General features: G+C 42.8%; 1 protein-coding gene across 5 annotated transcripts in view; it reads right to left on the minus strand.

Moving 5' to 3' along the window:
• The window catches only part of adamts20 (ADAM metallopeptidase with thrombospondin type 1 motif 20), a 281,403-nt gene that overhangs the window by 153,737 nt on the left and 109,451 nt on the right, over positions 1-18,215 (minus strand). For all 5 annotated transcript variants that reach the window (XM_033037846.1, XM_033037845.1, XM_033037843.1 and 2 more), the window contains 4 exons: positions 15,541-15,686; positions 9,851-10,032; positions 9,004-9,140; positions 7,363-7,480 (listed from right to left, as the gene is read on the minus strand). In XM_033037846.1, the coding sequence (XP_032893737.1) occupies positions 7,363-7,480; positions 9,004-9,140; positions 9,851-10,032; positions 15,541-15,686 (583 nt within the window). The remainder of the gene's footprint in view (positions 1-7,362; positions 7,481-9,003; positions 9,141-9,850; positions 10,033-15,540; positions 15,687-18,215) is intronic.

Below are 18,215 nucleotides of genomic sequence, written 5' to 3' on the forward strand. Positions count from 1 at the left end.
CAACAGATGTCCCAGGGATAAAGTATCTCTGTACATTTTCTAATATAGTTTCTGCAATCTGAAGAAGGGTCCCAACCTTAAATGTCCCCAATACTATATTCTGTTGTACTGAAGCAAAGCAAGAATTTAATTGTCCTATATGGAGAGGATGAGAAGGAGTTTCTTCCCAGAGGCCATTAGGACTGTAAACTCCTATCTCACCAGGGACTAACTTTACTGTACCAATTTACTGTTGTGTGGTGTCTTTAAAATTGCTGGGGGGGGGGGGGTTTCTCCCACAATTATGTAATATGTGAATATATGATTCTGTTCCATTCTGTTTTGTAGTTTTTTTGCACAATCCGCAAGCATTGCCACTGTTCATTTCACTGCACATCTCGTATGCGTATGTGACGAATAGACTTGACTTGACACATGACAATAAACTCTTGAATCTTGAATCTTATTTCTCAAGAAATGCTGCCTGACCCACTGATTCACTCCAGCACTTTGTGTCTATCTTTGGTATAAACCAACATCTGCAGTTTTTTGTTTCTATTCTAGTTTCTTCTATTGTTGGGTGATGGGATCGATGAATAATGTAGAGATAGATGAAGTGAAATACTGCATTTTAGGATTTGAAACATATTGTTGTAATAATATCATGCACCAGGTGGGGGCGACAATCTATCTAATCTCAAACCATCAGGGTGCTCCCAGCAAGAACTTCCAGAACTGGTCATTTACCAAAATAAAATTCATTTCTTTGCAAAACTTTAAAAGTTCCAATAAAAAACGTTGCTTGTGTTGTGCCGCAGGGATCTGTGATATTTCGATAATTGTTTTCAATTTGGATGACAATGCAGTTAATGTGGTTAGTACATTGTGGATTACAGTAAATGTGAAAATGAGGAAGGATCTGGATCGACTTGGTAAGTGAGTCAAGGGTTAGTAGATGGAATTTAACTCTGACAAGTATCAGGTAATTTGAGTAAGTTAAATCAAAGTAGGACTTAAACGGTACCTAGTAGGGCTCTGGATAGTGTGGTCGAGCAGAAAGACATGTGGAGGTACATAGTTCCCTGAAAGTGGTGACGCAGGTAGATAGAGCGATAAGTAAGGCTACACTTTACATTATCAGAACTGATGATGAGTATAGGAGTTGCGATGTCATATTACAGCTGTAGAAGCCATTGATGAGATCACATATGGAGTACTGTGTGCAATTCCGGTTACGCTGCTGCAGAAAGGATGTCATTAAGCTGGAAAGGGCGTGGTAAAGATTCACTAGGATGTTATCAGGACTTGATAACATCCTGATGTTGAGATATAAGGAAAGGGTGAATAGGCTGGAACCATTTCCCTGTTGTGTAGAATGCTGAAGGGTGACTTTATCGAGGTTTGTAAAATCATGACATTTTATGATTTCAAAAATGACATAAAATGGAGGTTTATAAAATTACTAGGTCACAATCGTTATTAATAAGATTGCAGTCTTTTTCCCCAGGATAGATGAGTTCTGTGTTAAAGGGCATAGGTTTAAGAAGAGGAAAAATATTTAAAAGAGACCTGAGGGGCAATTTCACACAGGGGGTGGTGTGTATATGGAACAAGGTGCCAGAGGAAGCTGTAGAGGTGGTTATGATGATGATATTGAAAAGACATTTGGACAGATAACTGGAGAGATAAAGTTTGGAAAACATGGGCCAAATGCAGGCATATGGGACCAAGTCAGGTATAAAACCATGCCGGCATGGATGAGTTGGGCCAAAGGGCTAACTTAGTGTAGTACGATTCCATGACTCTTATATGATGCTTAAGGATCATTGTCAATAGAATACTTTCAACAATGCTGTAACATTTCACAGGCATTAGGGCAGGGAGTTTTCAGAGCAGGTGATGCTCGAATATTACAGACATACTACATATATATTACATACACTATTGATTTTCCGACAACTGGTGGTCCTGCACCTCCTTTAATCTCAACAAAAATATGAGAGCGCACTTGAAATTCCCGCAAAAATTTACTGCCTAGGCAGGTGAAATCCCTCTGACTTCCAACATCCTGGAAAATACCACTATCCCATCTGCCATTTCAATGACACTAAAAACCTCAGAAGAATAGACCACACCTTCACTTGCCATTACCCTTTCCTCAACCCTCTCGCTAAAGCCTCTTGAGCCTTAGCCTCAATGCTGCACTTACCCTCAACACAACGCCTCACCTCAACTCAATTTCTGTCACAACAAGACCATTGCCAATATGCCTGTACTTCCTTTTATTGGCTTCTGCATCTGTACCTCCATCAAATAAACACCTGCCTTCTCTTGATCCGCCTTCTGTTGAAAAATGCTTCTTTTCAATCAAAACCCGCTCTTTCATTCAAGTCTCCCGCCAATATTTTAAACTGTTTTCTCTCCTCTAAAAATGGCTGCTCACCAACTTTCTCCTCGACTTTTAAAAATAAAAAAACAATCTTTCATTCTTGAGGAATATATATCTATATACATATATATATATATAAATGACCTAGTCATGAATGTCAATGGGTTGGTGAGTGAGTTTCCTAACCGCACCAAAATTGGAGGAGTTGCAGACAGTGAGGAAGGCTGTCAGAAGATATAGATCAGCTGTAAAAAGAGGCAGAAAAATGGCAGATGGAGCTTAACCCAAACAAGTGCAAGGTGTTGCACTTTGGGAGGTTGAATGTAAGGAGAGAATATACAGTTTAATGCACGACCTCTAACAGCATTGAATATAAGAGTCAAGAAGTCACGTTGCAACTCTATAGGACTTTGGTACATTTGGAATACTGGGTGCACTTCTGGTCGTCCCATTACAGGAAAGAAGTGGATGCTTTGGAGAGGGTGGAAAGGATGTTTACCCGAATGCTGTCTGGATTAGAGGCTTTCAACTGCAGGGAGAGCTTGGATAGACTAGAATTATTTTCTCCTGAGCATCGGAGTTTGAATGGAGATTTGATAGAAGTATATACAATTATGGAAGACATAGATAGGGTAGACAATCAAAACCTTTTTCCCCCAGAGTGGAAATGTTTGGTGAAATGGTTGCCCAGTTTATGGTTGGTCTCGCTGATGTAAAGGAGGTCATATCAGGAGCACCGATGCAGTAGACGAGGTTGGAAGTGCAAGTGAATTTCTGTCTCATCTGGAGTGTTGCTGGGACTGCAGAGTGGAAGCAAGAGAGGAGGTGTAAGGACAAGCGTTACATCTCCTACCATAGCAGGTACGTGCTTGGTTGGAAGTGTTGAGCTAAACTGGATTTGAGGAATGGTCTGCGTGGAAAGTGGAAAGGGACAGGGAGGGGAAGATGTAACTGGTAATGGGATTATATTTAAGGATGCGGAAATGTCAGGGAATAGTGCGGAGGCTGGTTGGGCGACGACCAAGGGAACTCTATCCTTACTACAAGTTGCTGTTCAGTTGATGCTGCATGAGGTAAGAAACTTGGCTGCCAACCTGCACACAGCAAGCTCCCATGAGTAACAATGCGAGCAGTCTTGGTACTGAACCACAGTGGCCAAGTTACTGAACTGACAGACTGAATTCTGAGTCACTGACACAAAGGCTGGAGATCAAATCTGCACACGGCAGTCGTGGGATTTAAATTCAAACAACTAAATTAACCTGGAAATAGGAAAAAAAATGAAGTCCAGAAATGGTGGCCAGGAAATCGCTAGACTGTTGTAAAAATCTTTCTGTTTGACTAATGTCCTTCAAGGGAAGAGATCTCCCATCCTTATCAGGCCTGGTCAACACATTCTTTCAGATTCACTAATGAGGCTTTTCCTGCAATATTTTCCAGTGGGTACTGACCACTATGTCCTGTTCACTCTGAGAGACAGATGTTATGTCATCACTGAAGCTGACCACACATGCAACAGGAATATCAAAGCCAATGCTAAGCACTTAATGAGAATCTGTGCTCATTAAAATATAGGTCAAACAACGGAACTTACATACGCATCCCCAATCTGCACCCCCACCGAGACTCCCCCGCTGGGGACGATACAATTATCCAGTAATTGTACAGTAGAGTATAAATAATTAGCAGTACAGTGTGTGACTTAGGGAAACCGCTCACACTTGGCAATTCCATCCAAATCTGTTCACTCGCCATCTGATAGCTCAAACGTAAATGCCGAGCTCCACAGGAAACCGTCTCACTGTTGTAAGAGACAGACCTGTGGAGAAATCGGAAGGACAAAGCAGAAACTCCAAACAATCCAGGGCAGGCTCTCATCCAGATCATCTCCGTTGGCGAGTTCTTATTAACCAGTTCGACTCACTGCCGATCTTCAGGTTGGGTGGATCTGAGAAAGGTCCCCAAATGCTCCCAGATCTGAAAATCCCCTGATGTCCCTTCACTTCTGTCCTCCGTTAATCCTCCATAAGGTCTTTAAAACCTGTCTCTTTACCCATCCTTTTGGTCACTTGTTCCAATGACTAGGTGCCAATCTTAAATCAATAGCTTTCACAGAAACATAGATATATAGAAAATAGGTGCAGGAGGAGGCCATTCGGCCCTTCGAGCCAGCACCGCCATTCATTGTGATCATGGCTGATCGTCCCCTATCAATAACCCGTGCCTGCCTTCTCCCCATATCCCTTGACTCCACTAGCCCCTAGAGCTCTATCTAACTCTCTCTTAAATCCATCCAGTGACTTGGCCTCCACTGCCCTCTGTGGCAGGGAATTCCATAAATTCACAACTCTCTGGGTGAAAACGTTTTTTCTCACCTCAGCCTTAAATGACCTCCCCTTTATTCTAAGAAAATTTTCCCGAGAAATCTTTCCTGAGAAAGGTCGTCATAGAGACTCCAGCTCAGAAACAGGTTCATCCACATCGACCTTCAAGCACCTATTTTGCAATGACAACACGCAGGAGCAATGAGGCAATATCTCCAAGAGCTGCTCTGTTGGACCACTTATAGAGTCATACAGCATGGAAGTTGGCCACTTGGCCTACCACATCCTTGCCAACCAGTTGTACCCATGCAAATTATCCCATCTTCTCACATTTAGCTAGTAACCATCCATGCACCACTCGTACTAACTGTAGCCAAGACTCGTGCTGAAGGTACATAAACACGTTATCATCTGACTGCCATATATTTACCAGATTAAAGGCAGACTGTAGAATCCAGTGCATTTATCTTCTGAATACAGCAACACGTGACTGCAGAAAATTGTGGGTATTTTTTAATATTGGTGGGATTTTTTAATAACTAAAAGTTTATTATTGTTACTGCAAGTTAAAAAATAATAAAGGCTGTATGTTACATTGTTATTCATTGCACAAGTTGCACAATAGAGGCGATTCGTGCCAATTTCACTTGACACCTGAAGTGAACTGTATTTGTAAGAGAGAATTGTGTTTGATCAATGTGGGGAAGTTACACAGAAAGGATATGTTGTGTAAAGATGTATTACGGCAGAGCTACCTGCATGTTTTAAATGGCCATAAACATAACAGTGCAGGAGAGGATGATAAAAAGTTACTCAGAGTCTCCACTAATATTTATCCCTTAACCAAAGTCAAAAATGTAAACATTTTACTGGACATTTATGTCATGTGTGCATGTGCTTTATATGCTTTTGATACCTGTAAAAGACACAGCATCGGCAGAGAAATAGTTTGGATTATTCTGACATTGTGAAAGGTAACATGTAACATCCATAAAAGTGTTTCTTTTTTTTCTTGAAAATTAAATGGACATTTATGTTGGAAAGTGCTGGATGGCCCAGAACTTCCTCCAACTAAATGAGAGTAAGTCTGAGGTCATCCTTCTCGGTCCCTCGAACTCAATCAAAATTATAGCAGGCAGCCTTGGAAGCCTTACCCCACTACTCAAACCTCACGTCAAAAACCTCGGCGTGATATTTGACTCAGCACTGAAATTTGACAAACAAGTCAATGCCGTGGTAAAAGCTAGCTTCTTTCAGCTTCGGACAATAGCTAAAATAAAACAATTCCTCCACTTTGATGACCTCAAAAAGATCATCCACACATTTATCTCCTCCCGCCTAGATTACTGCAACTCTCTTTACACTGGCATCAGCCAATCTTCCTTGTCAAGCCTGCAACTGGTCCAAAACGCCGCAGCGAGACCCCTGACGGGCACCCGAAAAAGGGACCACATCACCCCGACCCTGGCCTCTCTCCACTGGCTCCCTGTGCGGTTCCATATACATTTCAAGACCCTCCTCTATGTCTCCAAAGCCCTCAATGGGCTTGCCCCCTCCTACATTAAAAGTCTCTACCTTACCTCTACCTTATCTCTCAGGCCTCTCGAATTAAAATGAATGCTGTTTAGCCTTTCAGACCTTCCACACTTCCTGACCTGCCATTGCCTGAGCCCCCAACTGAACGCTCATTTAAACTTTACACCAATGTTTCCACCTGTCACACAGACTACAGGTACCACCATTCTCTCCCAGTCCAGACTAGTTTAAACCCTCTCGAGTAGCTCTAGCAAATCTCCTTGACAGGATATAGATCCCACTCCAGTTCAAGTGCAACTCATTGTGCTTGTACAGATTATCTCTACACCAGAAGAGATCCCAATCGTTCACAAATCTGAATTTGTCCCTCCTGAACCAGTTCCTCAGCCACAAATTCATCTGCCCTATTTAATTCCTACCCTGACTCGCATATGTTTCCAACCTTCTTTGTTTCTTCTTTCTTTGTTGTTGATCAGTTGATTCCTTTAATATTATTGAATATCTGTGAACGTTGCTAAAAAGGTAATGGTCTAATAATTAGGCGAGAGTTTTATCTTGGATCTTGGAATTAATATTTAAACTGTTTTGTCACCAGTGCCATGATTGGACAGGGATAAAGACACAAGGTTTTAACATTCCACAAGTAAAATTATGCTGAGTCCTAAGAAAGCATGATTACTGGATTTGCAAAAAAGGATTAATCCCTTCTTTCAAAATTAAGCAGCCAAAGAAAATCTTACGGCACTATAACAGAGAATTAACCAGATGCACTTTACAGTTACCCTAACAGATGTGCACAGTGGAAATCCAACTCCTGGATTGCAATTTAAATAAGGAGTTGAAAGTGCAAAGTGCGAAGGTCCAGGCTCAGAAAGGAATTACACTGTTTGATCCTATAATCAAAGTCTAACTTGTTCACTCAATTTCCCCACAATGTTGTTTTCTATAATTAAAGCACAGTTCGACTCAATTTATATTTAATGTTTGAAAAAATGAAGCGGTCACCAGCTCTTTCTTTTGCATTGCTGTTTTAAGTTTCTTTACAATACAAATAGAACAGCCCTCTGAAATAGCACTTATTTTCACCTTGCTGTTGATCGGTTGATATTGGGCCATGCAGTGGACAGAACTTACCATATTGTGCATTGTTAAATGTACCAGCCAGAGTCCGACAGGAGGAATTATCTCCTCCACATACTCCACACTTGTCCCGCCTAGCTTTGGAGTTCAACACATGGTCACATCCCGCTTGCTGTAAAACAAGTGCTGGAGATTAGGTCATGGTTAATGTACAAGTAACAGCATACAATTACCTACCAAATAAGTTCTCATTAACTAGGGAATGGGTAAACTTGTCAAATATTATCCAGCCAGTTTTATTTCATTATAAACAGCAGCTTCGGAGAAGTGGTGATGTCAGCTGCAGACAGCTTGCTGGCCACATATCTGGCATTTGCCAAGATCTGCACCGTACTATTAGTACAGAATGAAGTACCATCAACCAGCATCAGAGTAAAGGTTTGCCTCTGTGCCAAAATCCATGGTTACCACCCTCATAGTATTAAATCTCATGCTCGGCTACCTTTCACTGGAGTTTGGTGAACTCTGGCACAGGTCCCATGCAACTATGAAAAGGATAAGGGATTAGTTGCCAACTGAGGAACAATTGCATGTGTCACAGTTGTATATTTCAGGCTTACTTCATATATCTCCATCCACATCAAGAAACAGATCATCAACCTGAGGTTACCTCACCACACGATGTGCTGCAGGTGATGCAGGGCGTGCTGTATGAAGGCAGGCGTTCCGGTGCTCGGATATCGGGGAAGCACTAGTGTGTGGAGAGTGAACCGAATGCCTAGCACAAAGGAACATTTGCTGGGAGGTCCAACAGCCGTGACAGAGCCTCCTGGGTATTGGTACAAGGCCAGGTGCACACATTGAAAAACTTTTGTCGGTTAACCATGAGGTTCATTGATGTCAGTAGTGCAACCTTCATTGATGAGCCCAAGTGTGGCTGGCAAGACCAAGCAGGAAGTGCACACTTGGGAACAGCAAGGATGTGGGTAAGGTGCAAATGCAAATGTGGCAGATGCAAATGCTGAAGCCTTCCCGTGTCCTCTGCCTCTGGTAACATGGTTCTGTCGGATGCCTTGAAGGTGGATACAGGCCCTTTTGGTCAAATTACACCAGCCTGCTCTGTCCTGGCCACAAGGCTCCAGCTCACTTACAGGAATACCAGTGTGGTTGAGGCCACATAATCCTTACATCGCTTTCCTGGATGCCCCTACATCCAGCGGCTCTTCGCACGTACTATGTAAAGGAGTTGGTGTGGAATACAGGAGCTGCCCATATGGAGCACGTGGCCTATCCATAGCAACTGAGGTCTCAGGATCAAGGTCTTAATGCTGACCAAGCTGGCCCTATCCAGAATTTCCAAGTTTCTCACCCTGGCCTGCCATTTGATGCACACGAGTGCCTGCAGTGATCTTATGTGGAAACACTCGAGCCGTTTGATGTGTTTCCTGTAAAGTATCCAAATCACAAAGCCACAAAAAAGACGCGAACAAGACTGCTTTTTGCACTTGGATTACAAAAGGCCTCCCTCACCAAGTTTCTAAAACAAATGGCCAGATGTAGTAGATGTGCCTCAGGCATCTGGGTCAATGCTAATGACCGACAAGGTGGCCATTCCTATTCAAAGTGGGATGAGGTACTGCAGTGCAGCTGACCCACAAATCAAGAGTTCGAATAAAATGCCATATCATAACTTACTCTGCACAGGCCTTGTACACAGATATCATTTGTGTCAGGTCCGCATGGAGTACCATCAGTGACACGATCCTTGAGCTGATAATACGCTGTCGTCCCAGACACCCGGCAGAAAAGCTTGCAGCGATCTTTCATCAGAACTGCCACAGAGAACACGGACACATCAATTAAACTTTCTTCAGGTAAAAGAAGAGTTCCACCAAACTACACCATGAACTGTTTGGAATATACAAGTATGAATATAGACCTCTCTATCGTCTATACCCTGACTATAGAAGTTGGAATGTTAAGTTACAGTTGTACAAGACATTGGTGAGGGCACATGTGGAGTACTATGTGTAATTTTGGTCTTCCTGTTATAGGAAAGATGTTTTAAAGCTAGAAAGCATGCAAAGAAGATTCACGAGGAAGTTGACAAGAAGGCCTGAGATATTGTGCAGGCTAGGACAATATTCCCTGGAGCATAGGTGGGACGAGGGGCGATTTTATAAAGGTGTATAAGATTATGAGGGGGATAGATAAGAGTAAATGCACAGTCTTTCCCCCAGAGTAGTGGAATCAAGACCAGAGGACATAGTTTTCAGGTGAGAGTAAAAAAAATTAATAGGAACCTGAAGGGCAACCTATTCACACAAAAGGAGGTGGGTATATGGAACAAGCTGCCAAAGGAGGTGGTTGAGACAGGTACTATCACGACAGTTAAAATACATTTGGACAGTTATCGATAGGAAAGGTTTAGATATGGGCCAAATGCAGGTAGGTGGGACTAGTGTAGATGGGGTATCTAAGTTGGTGTGCACAAGTTGGGCCGAAGGGCCTGTTTCCATGCTGTATGACTATCAATACTTACTGCCGCTATACTTTGGAAGCCAGCGCACGTTTGCCGGTAAACCATTGATGTTAAAATGCTTTCCATCAAACTCGGAGCACTGTTCTTCCCTGAAATCCTTTCTTCCCTTTGCACAGGGCTCGGTGTTACAGGATCGGAACTTCATTCTACGGCCCACACAATACTTCCCACCATTCCTCGGCCTAATGGGAACATTAAACAACTGAAGCCTGATGATACAGGTTTAGGGCAAATCATTCCATTAAACATGAAACAGAAGCTGAAACATATTGTGATATATCTTCATGTGATGAAAGTGATATCTTCACCAGTGCAATGCAGAACGGCAAAAGTGATCACCCGAAGAAGTAACTTTCCCCATCCCCAAGAATAAATTTATTGATTCATTCCAAGTACACAAGTTATAGGAGTAGAATTAGGCCATTCGGCTCACTCCGCCATTCCAATCATGACTGATCTCTGCCTCCCACTTCCATTTTCCTGCCGTCTCCCCATAAACCTTGACATCCGTTCTAATCAAGAATGTGTCTACCCCTGCCTTAAAAATATCCACTGAGAGCCTCCACAACCCTCTGTGGCAATGAGTTCCACAGATTAACTACCCTCTGACTAAAGAAGTTCCTCCCCACCTCCTTTCTAAAAGTGCGCCCTTTAATTCTGAGACTGTGACTTCTGGTTCTAGACTCTCCCACCAGTGGTAACATCCTTTCCACATCCACTCTATCTATGCCGTTCATTATTCTGTAAGTTTCAATGAGGGTCCCCCCTCAACCTTCTAAACTCCAGCAAGTAGAGGTCCAGTGTTGTCAAGTGCTCATCATATGCCAAGGGTTCCCAACCTGGGGTAAATCTACCACAGGGGGTAAATTTCACCTACCCAGAGGGTAAATTTTTTGATTCTGGATTTGTACATATTTTTTCTCATTGACTGACTGTGCTTGGTTCTGGTATACCGGTATCTGTTCATCATTAGCTGTTCATAAATAAGTGCAATAACTTTGTTATGTGCTATTAAAGTTGCCAGGGGTAAACGTGATGAAAAAGGTTGGGAACCCCTGTCATATGCTAACCCACTCTTTCCTGAAATTCACAGCTGAAAATGTGGCTTATTTGGGAAGGGGGTGATTGGCAAGTGGGTCAGGTAAGGATAGCAGGGTGGAGAGAATAAACAAAGCTGAACTGAAGTGAGAAGGAGGCAAATGGTGAGATCCGATAAGGAAAGAAGATAGGGAGTGAAATGTAGAACCAGAGGGAAGGATGGTGAGTAGAAGGGAATGGCTGGTGCAAGGAGGAGGGTTGGGAATCGGGGACCCTGATTAGGGATGAGTGTGAGATCAATAGTTGTAGGAGGAGAAACAAACTAGGGAACGCTGGGGGAGAGGGGGGGGAATGGAAAGAAATGTTTGTGCAGGAAGGTGGAGGAGGGGCTGGAGAACTGGGTAGATGAGAAGGAGGAGAGTGCTACCTGAAGTTGAACAGTTCAATGTCCATACCATTGGGTGGTAAATTACCTAAGCAGAACATGAGGTGCTCTTTTTTCCCAATTCGTTTGGCCTCACTCTAGTAGTGGAGGAGGCCGAGGGCAGATGGTTCAGCGTGGGAATGGGCCGGAGAATTAAACTAGCAACCAGGGACTCCAGCAGCCCTGGCAGACAGAACGCAGGTGTTTGGCAAAGCGGAAGCCTATTCTATGCAAGGGCGTGCTGGGACACCCATATAACCATATAACCATATAACAATTACAGCACGGAAACAGGCCATCTCGGCCCTACAAGTCCGTGCCGAACAATTATTTTCCTTTAGTCCCACCTGCCTGCACTCATACCATAACCCTCCATTCCCTTCTCATCCATATGCCTATCCAATTTATTTTTAAATTATACCAACGAACCTGCCTCCACCACTTCCACTGGAAGCTCATTCCACACCGCTACCACTCTCTGAGTAAAGAAGTTCCCCCTCATGTTACCCCTAAACTTCTGTCCCTTAATTCTGAAGTTATGTCCTCTTGTTTGAATCTTCCCTATTCTCAAAGGGAAAAGCTTGTCCACATCAACTCTGTCTATCCCTCTCATCATTTTAAAGACCTCTATCAAGTCCCCCCTTAACCTTCTGCGTTCCAGAGAATAAAGACCTAACTTATTCAACCTTTCTCTGTAACTTAGTTGTTGAAACCCAGGCAACATTCTAGTAAATCTCCTCTGTACTCTCTCTATTTTGTTGACATCCTTCCTATAATTGGGCGACCAAAATTGTACACCATACTCCAGATTTGGTCTCACCGATGCCTTGTACAATTTCTAGTTACTTTAATTCCTCTTCTTATTTCCGTACTGACTCGTCTGCCCATAGTTTCATGATCTTGGCACTCTAAGGTGTCCCAGACCTGCCTGCTTTCCTTTCCTCTACCAGGTCGCCATTCTATCCCTGACTGCACTGCGGTAAGCATGTCCACTTTCAAAAAAGTGTAGTTCTCAACCCCAAGGACGCGCAACAGCTCAGGCCCTGAAGCACAAAGTTGAAAATGGTCAAACCCATGGCACTTCCAGAAAGACGGCAAGAATGTTCAAAGATTCTCACATGCATTTGACAATTGATGTAAATGACCTGGTTGAAGACACTAATAATAAGGTGAGGCCAAATGATAGGTAGTAAGTTACTAATAAAAGTGACACAGAGGCTGCAGAGAGACATAAATAGGCAGAAGGTGTGGATAAAGATCAGGCAAATAGAGTATAGTGTGTGAACATTTAAAATTACACTTTGGCAGGAAAGGTGATTAAAGAGCATTTTTAGCTGGTGGTGAGAGAGTGAAGAGCTCTGAGAGACTGTGGAGATATAGGCTGGATTAGTTCATGACCTACAAAAGCTAGTATGCAGACAAGGCAATCAGCAAAGCTAACAGAATGTTATATATTATTAGGGAAATTAATTGCAAATGTAGCAAATTTATCTTTCACTTTACAGGGCACTGTAAGACCACTCCTCGGAGTAGTGTGTACAGTATTTATCTCAGTTATGTAAGGGTGTAAATATTCTGAAAGAGATTTGCAGAAGGTTTACGAGGGTTGTATCTGATGGCGTTTGGAAGAATGAGAGGGGGCTTTGAAGCATATACGATTCTAAGGGTTCTTGAGCAGTTGAGGGTGGGGAAAATATTTATTGTAGAAGAATCAAGGGGGTCACTGTTTAAAAATAGGTGATCACCCATTTCAGACTTCTTTCTCTTAGAGAGTCTCTTCCTCAAAGGGAGGTAGAAGCAGAATCTTTGAATATTTTTAAAGATGAAGCTGATAGATACTTGATAAGCAGGGGGTGAAAGGCTTCACATTAGGACATTGGCATACTACTGTTGGATATGGGAAGATAGGGAGCCTTCCAGTATTCCCGAGGAGTACGGCTGTGGTCAGTTCGTCAGGCTGCAGTTCCTGACTAACCAGGTGAGGGAACTGGAGCTGCGGCTACAAGCCTTCAGGATCGCCCAGGAGTATTAGAGCGTAATAAATAGGAGTTAAGGTGCATGCAGAAAGTAGTTGGGGACAACCAGGAAAGGGAGTAGGCAGAGAGTGCAAGAATCCCCTGAATCCCCTGAATCAGAGGAAGAATCCATTCCTCTGAACAACAGGTGTACCGTTCCGGATACTGGTAGGGTGCCGACTGTTCAGAGGAGAGCCGCAGCAGCAGCAGCAAACAGGCCTGTGGTGTCAGGTAAAGATGAAGGTGGATGTTGTCTGTATGGATTTTAATAAGGTATTTGAAAAAGTTCCTCATGATAGGCTGAACCAGAAGATTAAGGTGCTTGGGATCTACGGCGATTAGATTGTTTGGATTCAAAATTGGCTTAGTCATTGAAGACCGGGGGACATGATGAAAACAAGTTACTCTGGCAGGTGATCTGGGACCAGTGGAATTCTGCAGGGATTGTTGCTGGGAGCTCTGTTGTACATGATACATATAAACAACTTGCATGTAAATGTACAGTAGGTGCGAGTTTGCAAACAACACCAACATTGCTGGAATTGAGACATTGAAGAAGGCTGCTAAAATCTAGACTGGGATATAGATCAGCTACAGAAATGGGGGGAGAAATGGAAGATGGAGTTCAATCTGAGCAAGTTGGAGTTGGTGGACTTTGGGAGGTCAAATATAAGGGGAAATGTTATGGTTTATGGCAAGACTTTAAACAGCATTGATGTACAGAGAGATTTTGATTGCAAAACCCATCGCTCCCTGAAAGTTTCAATGCAGGTAGATAGACTTGTACAGAAGGTGTATGGTATGCTTGCCTTTGTCGGTCAGGACATTGAATATAAGAGCCAAGAAGTCATGTTGCAGCTTTATAGGACTTTGGTTAGGCAGCATTTAGAGTATTGAGTGAAGCTCTGGTTCCTGCTTTATAGGAAGCATGTAAAGGCTTTGAAAAAGGTGCAGAAGAGGTTCACCAGAATACTGCAAGGATTAGAGGGCACGACCTATAACTAGAGGTTGGATGGACGTGGGTTGTTTTCTCTTGAATGTTGGGGTTCCAGGGGAAACCTGATAGTATACAAAATCATGGAAGGCACAGGTAGGGTAAATGGTTCGAACCTTCCTCTCGGCATGTCAAGAAGGCATCACTTTAAGGCGAAAGGGTCAAAGTTTGAAGGACATGTGAGGGGTAAGTTTTTTACAAAGAGGGCAGTGAGTGCCTGGAACACACTGCCAGGGTTAATGGTGGAGGCAGATACGTTAGTGGGATTTAAGATGCTTTTGGATAAGCAAATGGATATATGGGAATGGAGGGATATGGATTATATGCACGCAGAGGAAATTATTTTAACGTTATCATATTTGGCATGGACATTTTGTGTTGAAAACCAAGTTCCTGTGCTATACTGTTACATGTTCTATCTTTTATGTTCCATTAGCAGCAGTGGTAAATGCCATGCAAACAACCTCTATAATCAATGATTCCCCCACCAGCCGTGTCATGTCCTATTCTCACTGCTACCATTGGGCAAGAGATAACCATACAATTGGTCTGAAGAACGGATCAATCTGAAGAAAAGTCCAAACACAAAACATTATGTGTCCATTTCTCTCCATCGATGTTGCCTCACCTGCTGAGTTCCTCCAGCTGTTTGTTTTTTTCCTCAAAATTACAACATTTACAGTTTCTTGTGTGTCCATCAGGTTCAGGAAAAACGACTTCCCTTCAACAACAGGTACGTGAACCGACCTGCACAACCCTAATCAGGCGCAAGCAACAGAACACAACAGACCATAGAAACATAGAAACATAGAAAATAGGTGCAGGAGTAGGCCATTCGGCCCTTCGAGCCTGCACCGCCATTCCATATGATAATGGCTGATCATCCAACTCAGTATCCTGCCTTCTCTCCATACCCCCTGATCCCTTTAGCCACAAGTGCCACACCTAACCCTCTTAAATATAGCCAATGAACTGGCCTCAACTACCTTCTGTGGCAGAGAATTCCAGAGATTCCCTCTTGCTTTCTAATTGTGTATAGTTACACTAACATCTTGCTTTTAACAATCCTTTCCTTTTTACTATCTTGTAGAATGCCTGCGTAATTTATATACCATTTATGTCTTTGCGTGTTGTCTGAATCTGTGCTCCTGCAAGTAAAATTTTCATTGTACCTGTACCTCGTGTACGTGCACACGACAATAAACTCGACTTGACTTACTCTGGCTTGTTACAGTCTCGCGCTGCGCTTCTGATCCCTCCACCGCATGGCCTGGAGCACTCTCCATATGGTCCCCATGGTCCCCATTCTCCATCGACAGGCCTCGCTGCCAACTCCTTGTTCACACAGAGTCCATGCCGACAGTGCTGCCATCACGCAAAACAAAAGTAATTTTGTTTTAATCAATGTGCAGGTGGTCGAATAATCTCAACCCTCTTTGATGACCCTCGGATTATCCTTGATCTGACTTTACTTTACCTTGCATGACTTTACCTTGCACTAAACGTTATTCCCTTATCATGTATCTATACACTATAAATGGATCGATTGTAATCATGTATTGTCTTTCTGCTGACTGGTTAGCACGCAAAAGGAAAGTTTAAAGGAAATGTGCGGGTTTTTTTACACAAAGAACAGTGTGTGCCTGGACTGCGTGCCACGGGTGGTTTAGTTTAGTGATACAGCGCGGAAACAAGCCCTTCGGCTCACCGAGTCCGCACGGACCAGCGATCCCCGCACATTAACACTATCCTACTACACATGCTAGGGACAATTTACACTTACACCAAGTGTTGTAGGGAATTTTGAAAATTGTAAGGAAGATGAGTAAGTTAGTTTGGTTAACTCTGGAGTTCACATACTTGGGAGCATGATGGGGAAATGGCCAAGAATGTAGTCAGAACAGCAAAGCTAAAACATTTTGCTGGAAAACAAGCTTCCTTATCAGTAGGGGGAGAATAGTTCTTTGTAGTTCTGTGTGGGTTCTTATCTGTTGCAATCTTGCATTACAAGCTGCTCTTGGTCAATGTGTTTATCAGGCAAGTCTCCTAAAGGTTAACAAATTACCTCCTTTACGAGGGATTCCATTTGGCGGGGGAATCTGGACATTTATGGTATCTACATGCTAGATATATGGGAGGAAGATTTCTAAACAACAAGAAACTCAAGATTATAGTTAACTTTGGGGAAACACAAAGATGTAAGGTTACAGACATTGACATTGATTAATGATTGTTATTTCCACTTCACAAGTAACCATTGTGTCATGAGGGTATAAGAATCCTAAAATCACTGTAGGATTTTGAAGTAGTTTGAGCTTACTCACACTGGTTCTCAATGTACATTGCGAAGGCCTTTTATTAAACCGACTTGTTTGATAAACTCACCACTGATTTATGAAATGTTTTAGTTTGTGTCTGTGCCTATCTGAGTAGTCAGATATAGAGTACGGGTAAAGTACAAAATTCCCTCTAATACCAAGCCAATTAACCTACAAATCTGTACGTCTTTAGAGTGTGGGAGGAAACCGAAGATTTTGGAGAAAACCCACATGGGGAGAACGTACAAACTCTGTACACACGGCACCCGTAGTCGGGATCGAATTTGGGTCTCTGGCTCTGCAAGGCAGCAACTCTAGCGCTGCGCCACCGTGCCGCCCATGGTGGTGTTGCAATAGATACAGTAGCGATATTTAAGAAGTATTTAGCGTATGGCTATGCAGAGAATGGAGGGATATGGATTACGAACAGGCAGAGATGATTCATTTAACTTGACATTGTGGGCCAAAACTGTGTTCTATGTTCTGTTCTATTTAGCTCACATTAGCTATTCATTAAATCATGAAGCGTGAATGATATGAGAAATCCATCCCAATATACTACTCTCTGAAGTGCACTTGTTGGGCTGTGCGGTAGATTTGGAAAAATAGGGGAAAAAAGATTTAAGCAAATGGTTAAACAGTTAACATTAACACTTGAATTTAATGATGATGCAGACAAAACAGGATCACTATGGCAACACTTGAAAGAATGTAAGGAGGGGTCATGAATCTCTTTCAAGTGTCAGTACATTCAAGGCCAGCTATAATTCAAACATAGAAGAGTAGTACAGCATTCAAGTGGAACAGGTCATCCAGCCTACACTGCCCGTGCCGAACATAATGCTCAGGTAAAGTAATCTCATCTCATCCGCCTGCATGAGATCCATATTCCTCCATTCCCTGTATATCCATGCACACGTCTAAAAGCCTCTTAAATCCCACCTTCAAATCTGCCTCCACCACCAACCCTGGTAGCGTGTTCTAGGCACCCATCATCATTAGGTTGTTATGTTATTTCCATTATTTTAATCTATAATGCAAGTTAATCAAGCAATTTATTATTATTTCAGATATTTTAATGAATATCTATTTATGTTTTGACCAATGTTCTGCAATGTAACAAGTTTTTTTACTCAATATCTGAAATTTCCCCCACAGAAAGCATTTCTCAGGCTGCTTTTCGTGCAAGCTCGAATGGAGATGAAATTTACATTAGACTATAGAGATGCAGCTTGGAAACAGAGCTTTCGGCCCACTGACTTTCTTTGAAGCTGTCTAGCAGGGCGACAGTACTCTTCGGATGCAGTCAGACAGTGTAGATACAGAGCTAACAACAAGGCCAAGTAACCTTTGAATGGCAATGTTGTATCTTCTGTCTGACAGGAGAGGAGAGGAGAGAAGAGAGAATGACTGAGGTTTGAGGAAACAAGCGAGGGATGGATTCCTCCAACGAAGGCCTCCTGCAAAGTGACCCAGTTGCTGAAGTAGGAGAAGATCCTTGATGCATACCACCAGATTCATGATTAGTTTCTTCCCCGCTGTTATCAGACCCTTGAATGGACCACTCTTAAACCAA

The sequence above is a fragment of the Amblyraja radiata genome, chromosome 19 (assembly GCF_010909765.2).
Source record: "Amblyraja radiata isolate CabotCenter1 chromosome 19, sAmbRad1.1.pri, whole genome shotgun sequence".
Lineage (NCBI taxonomy): Eukaryota > Metazoa > Chordata > Chondrichthyes > Rajiformes > Rajidae > Amblyraja > Amblyraja radiata.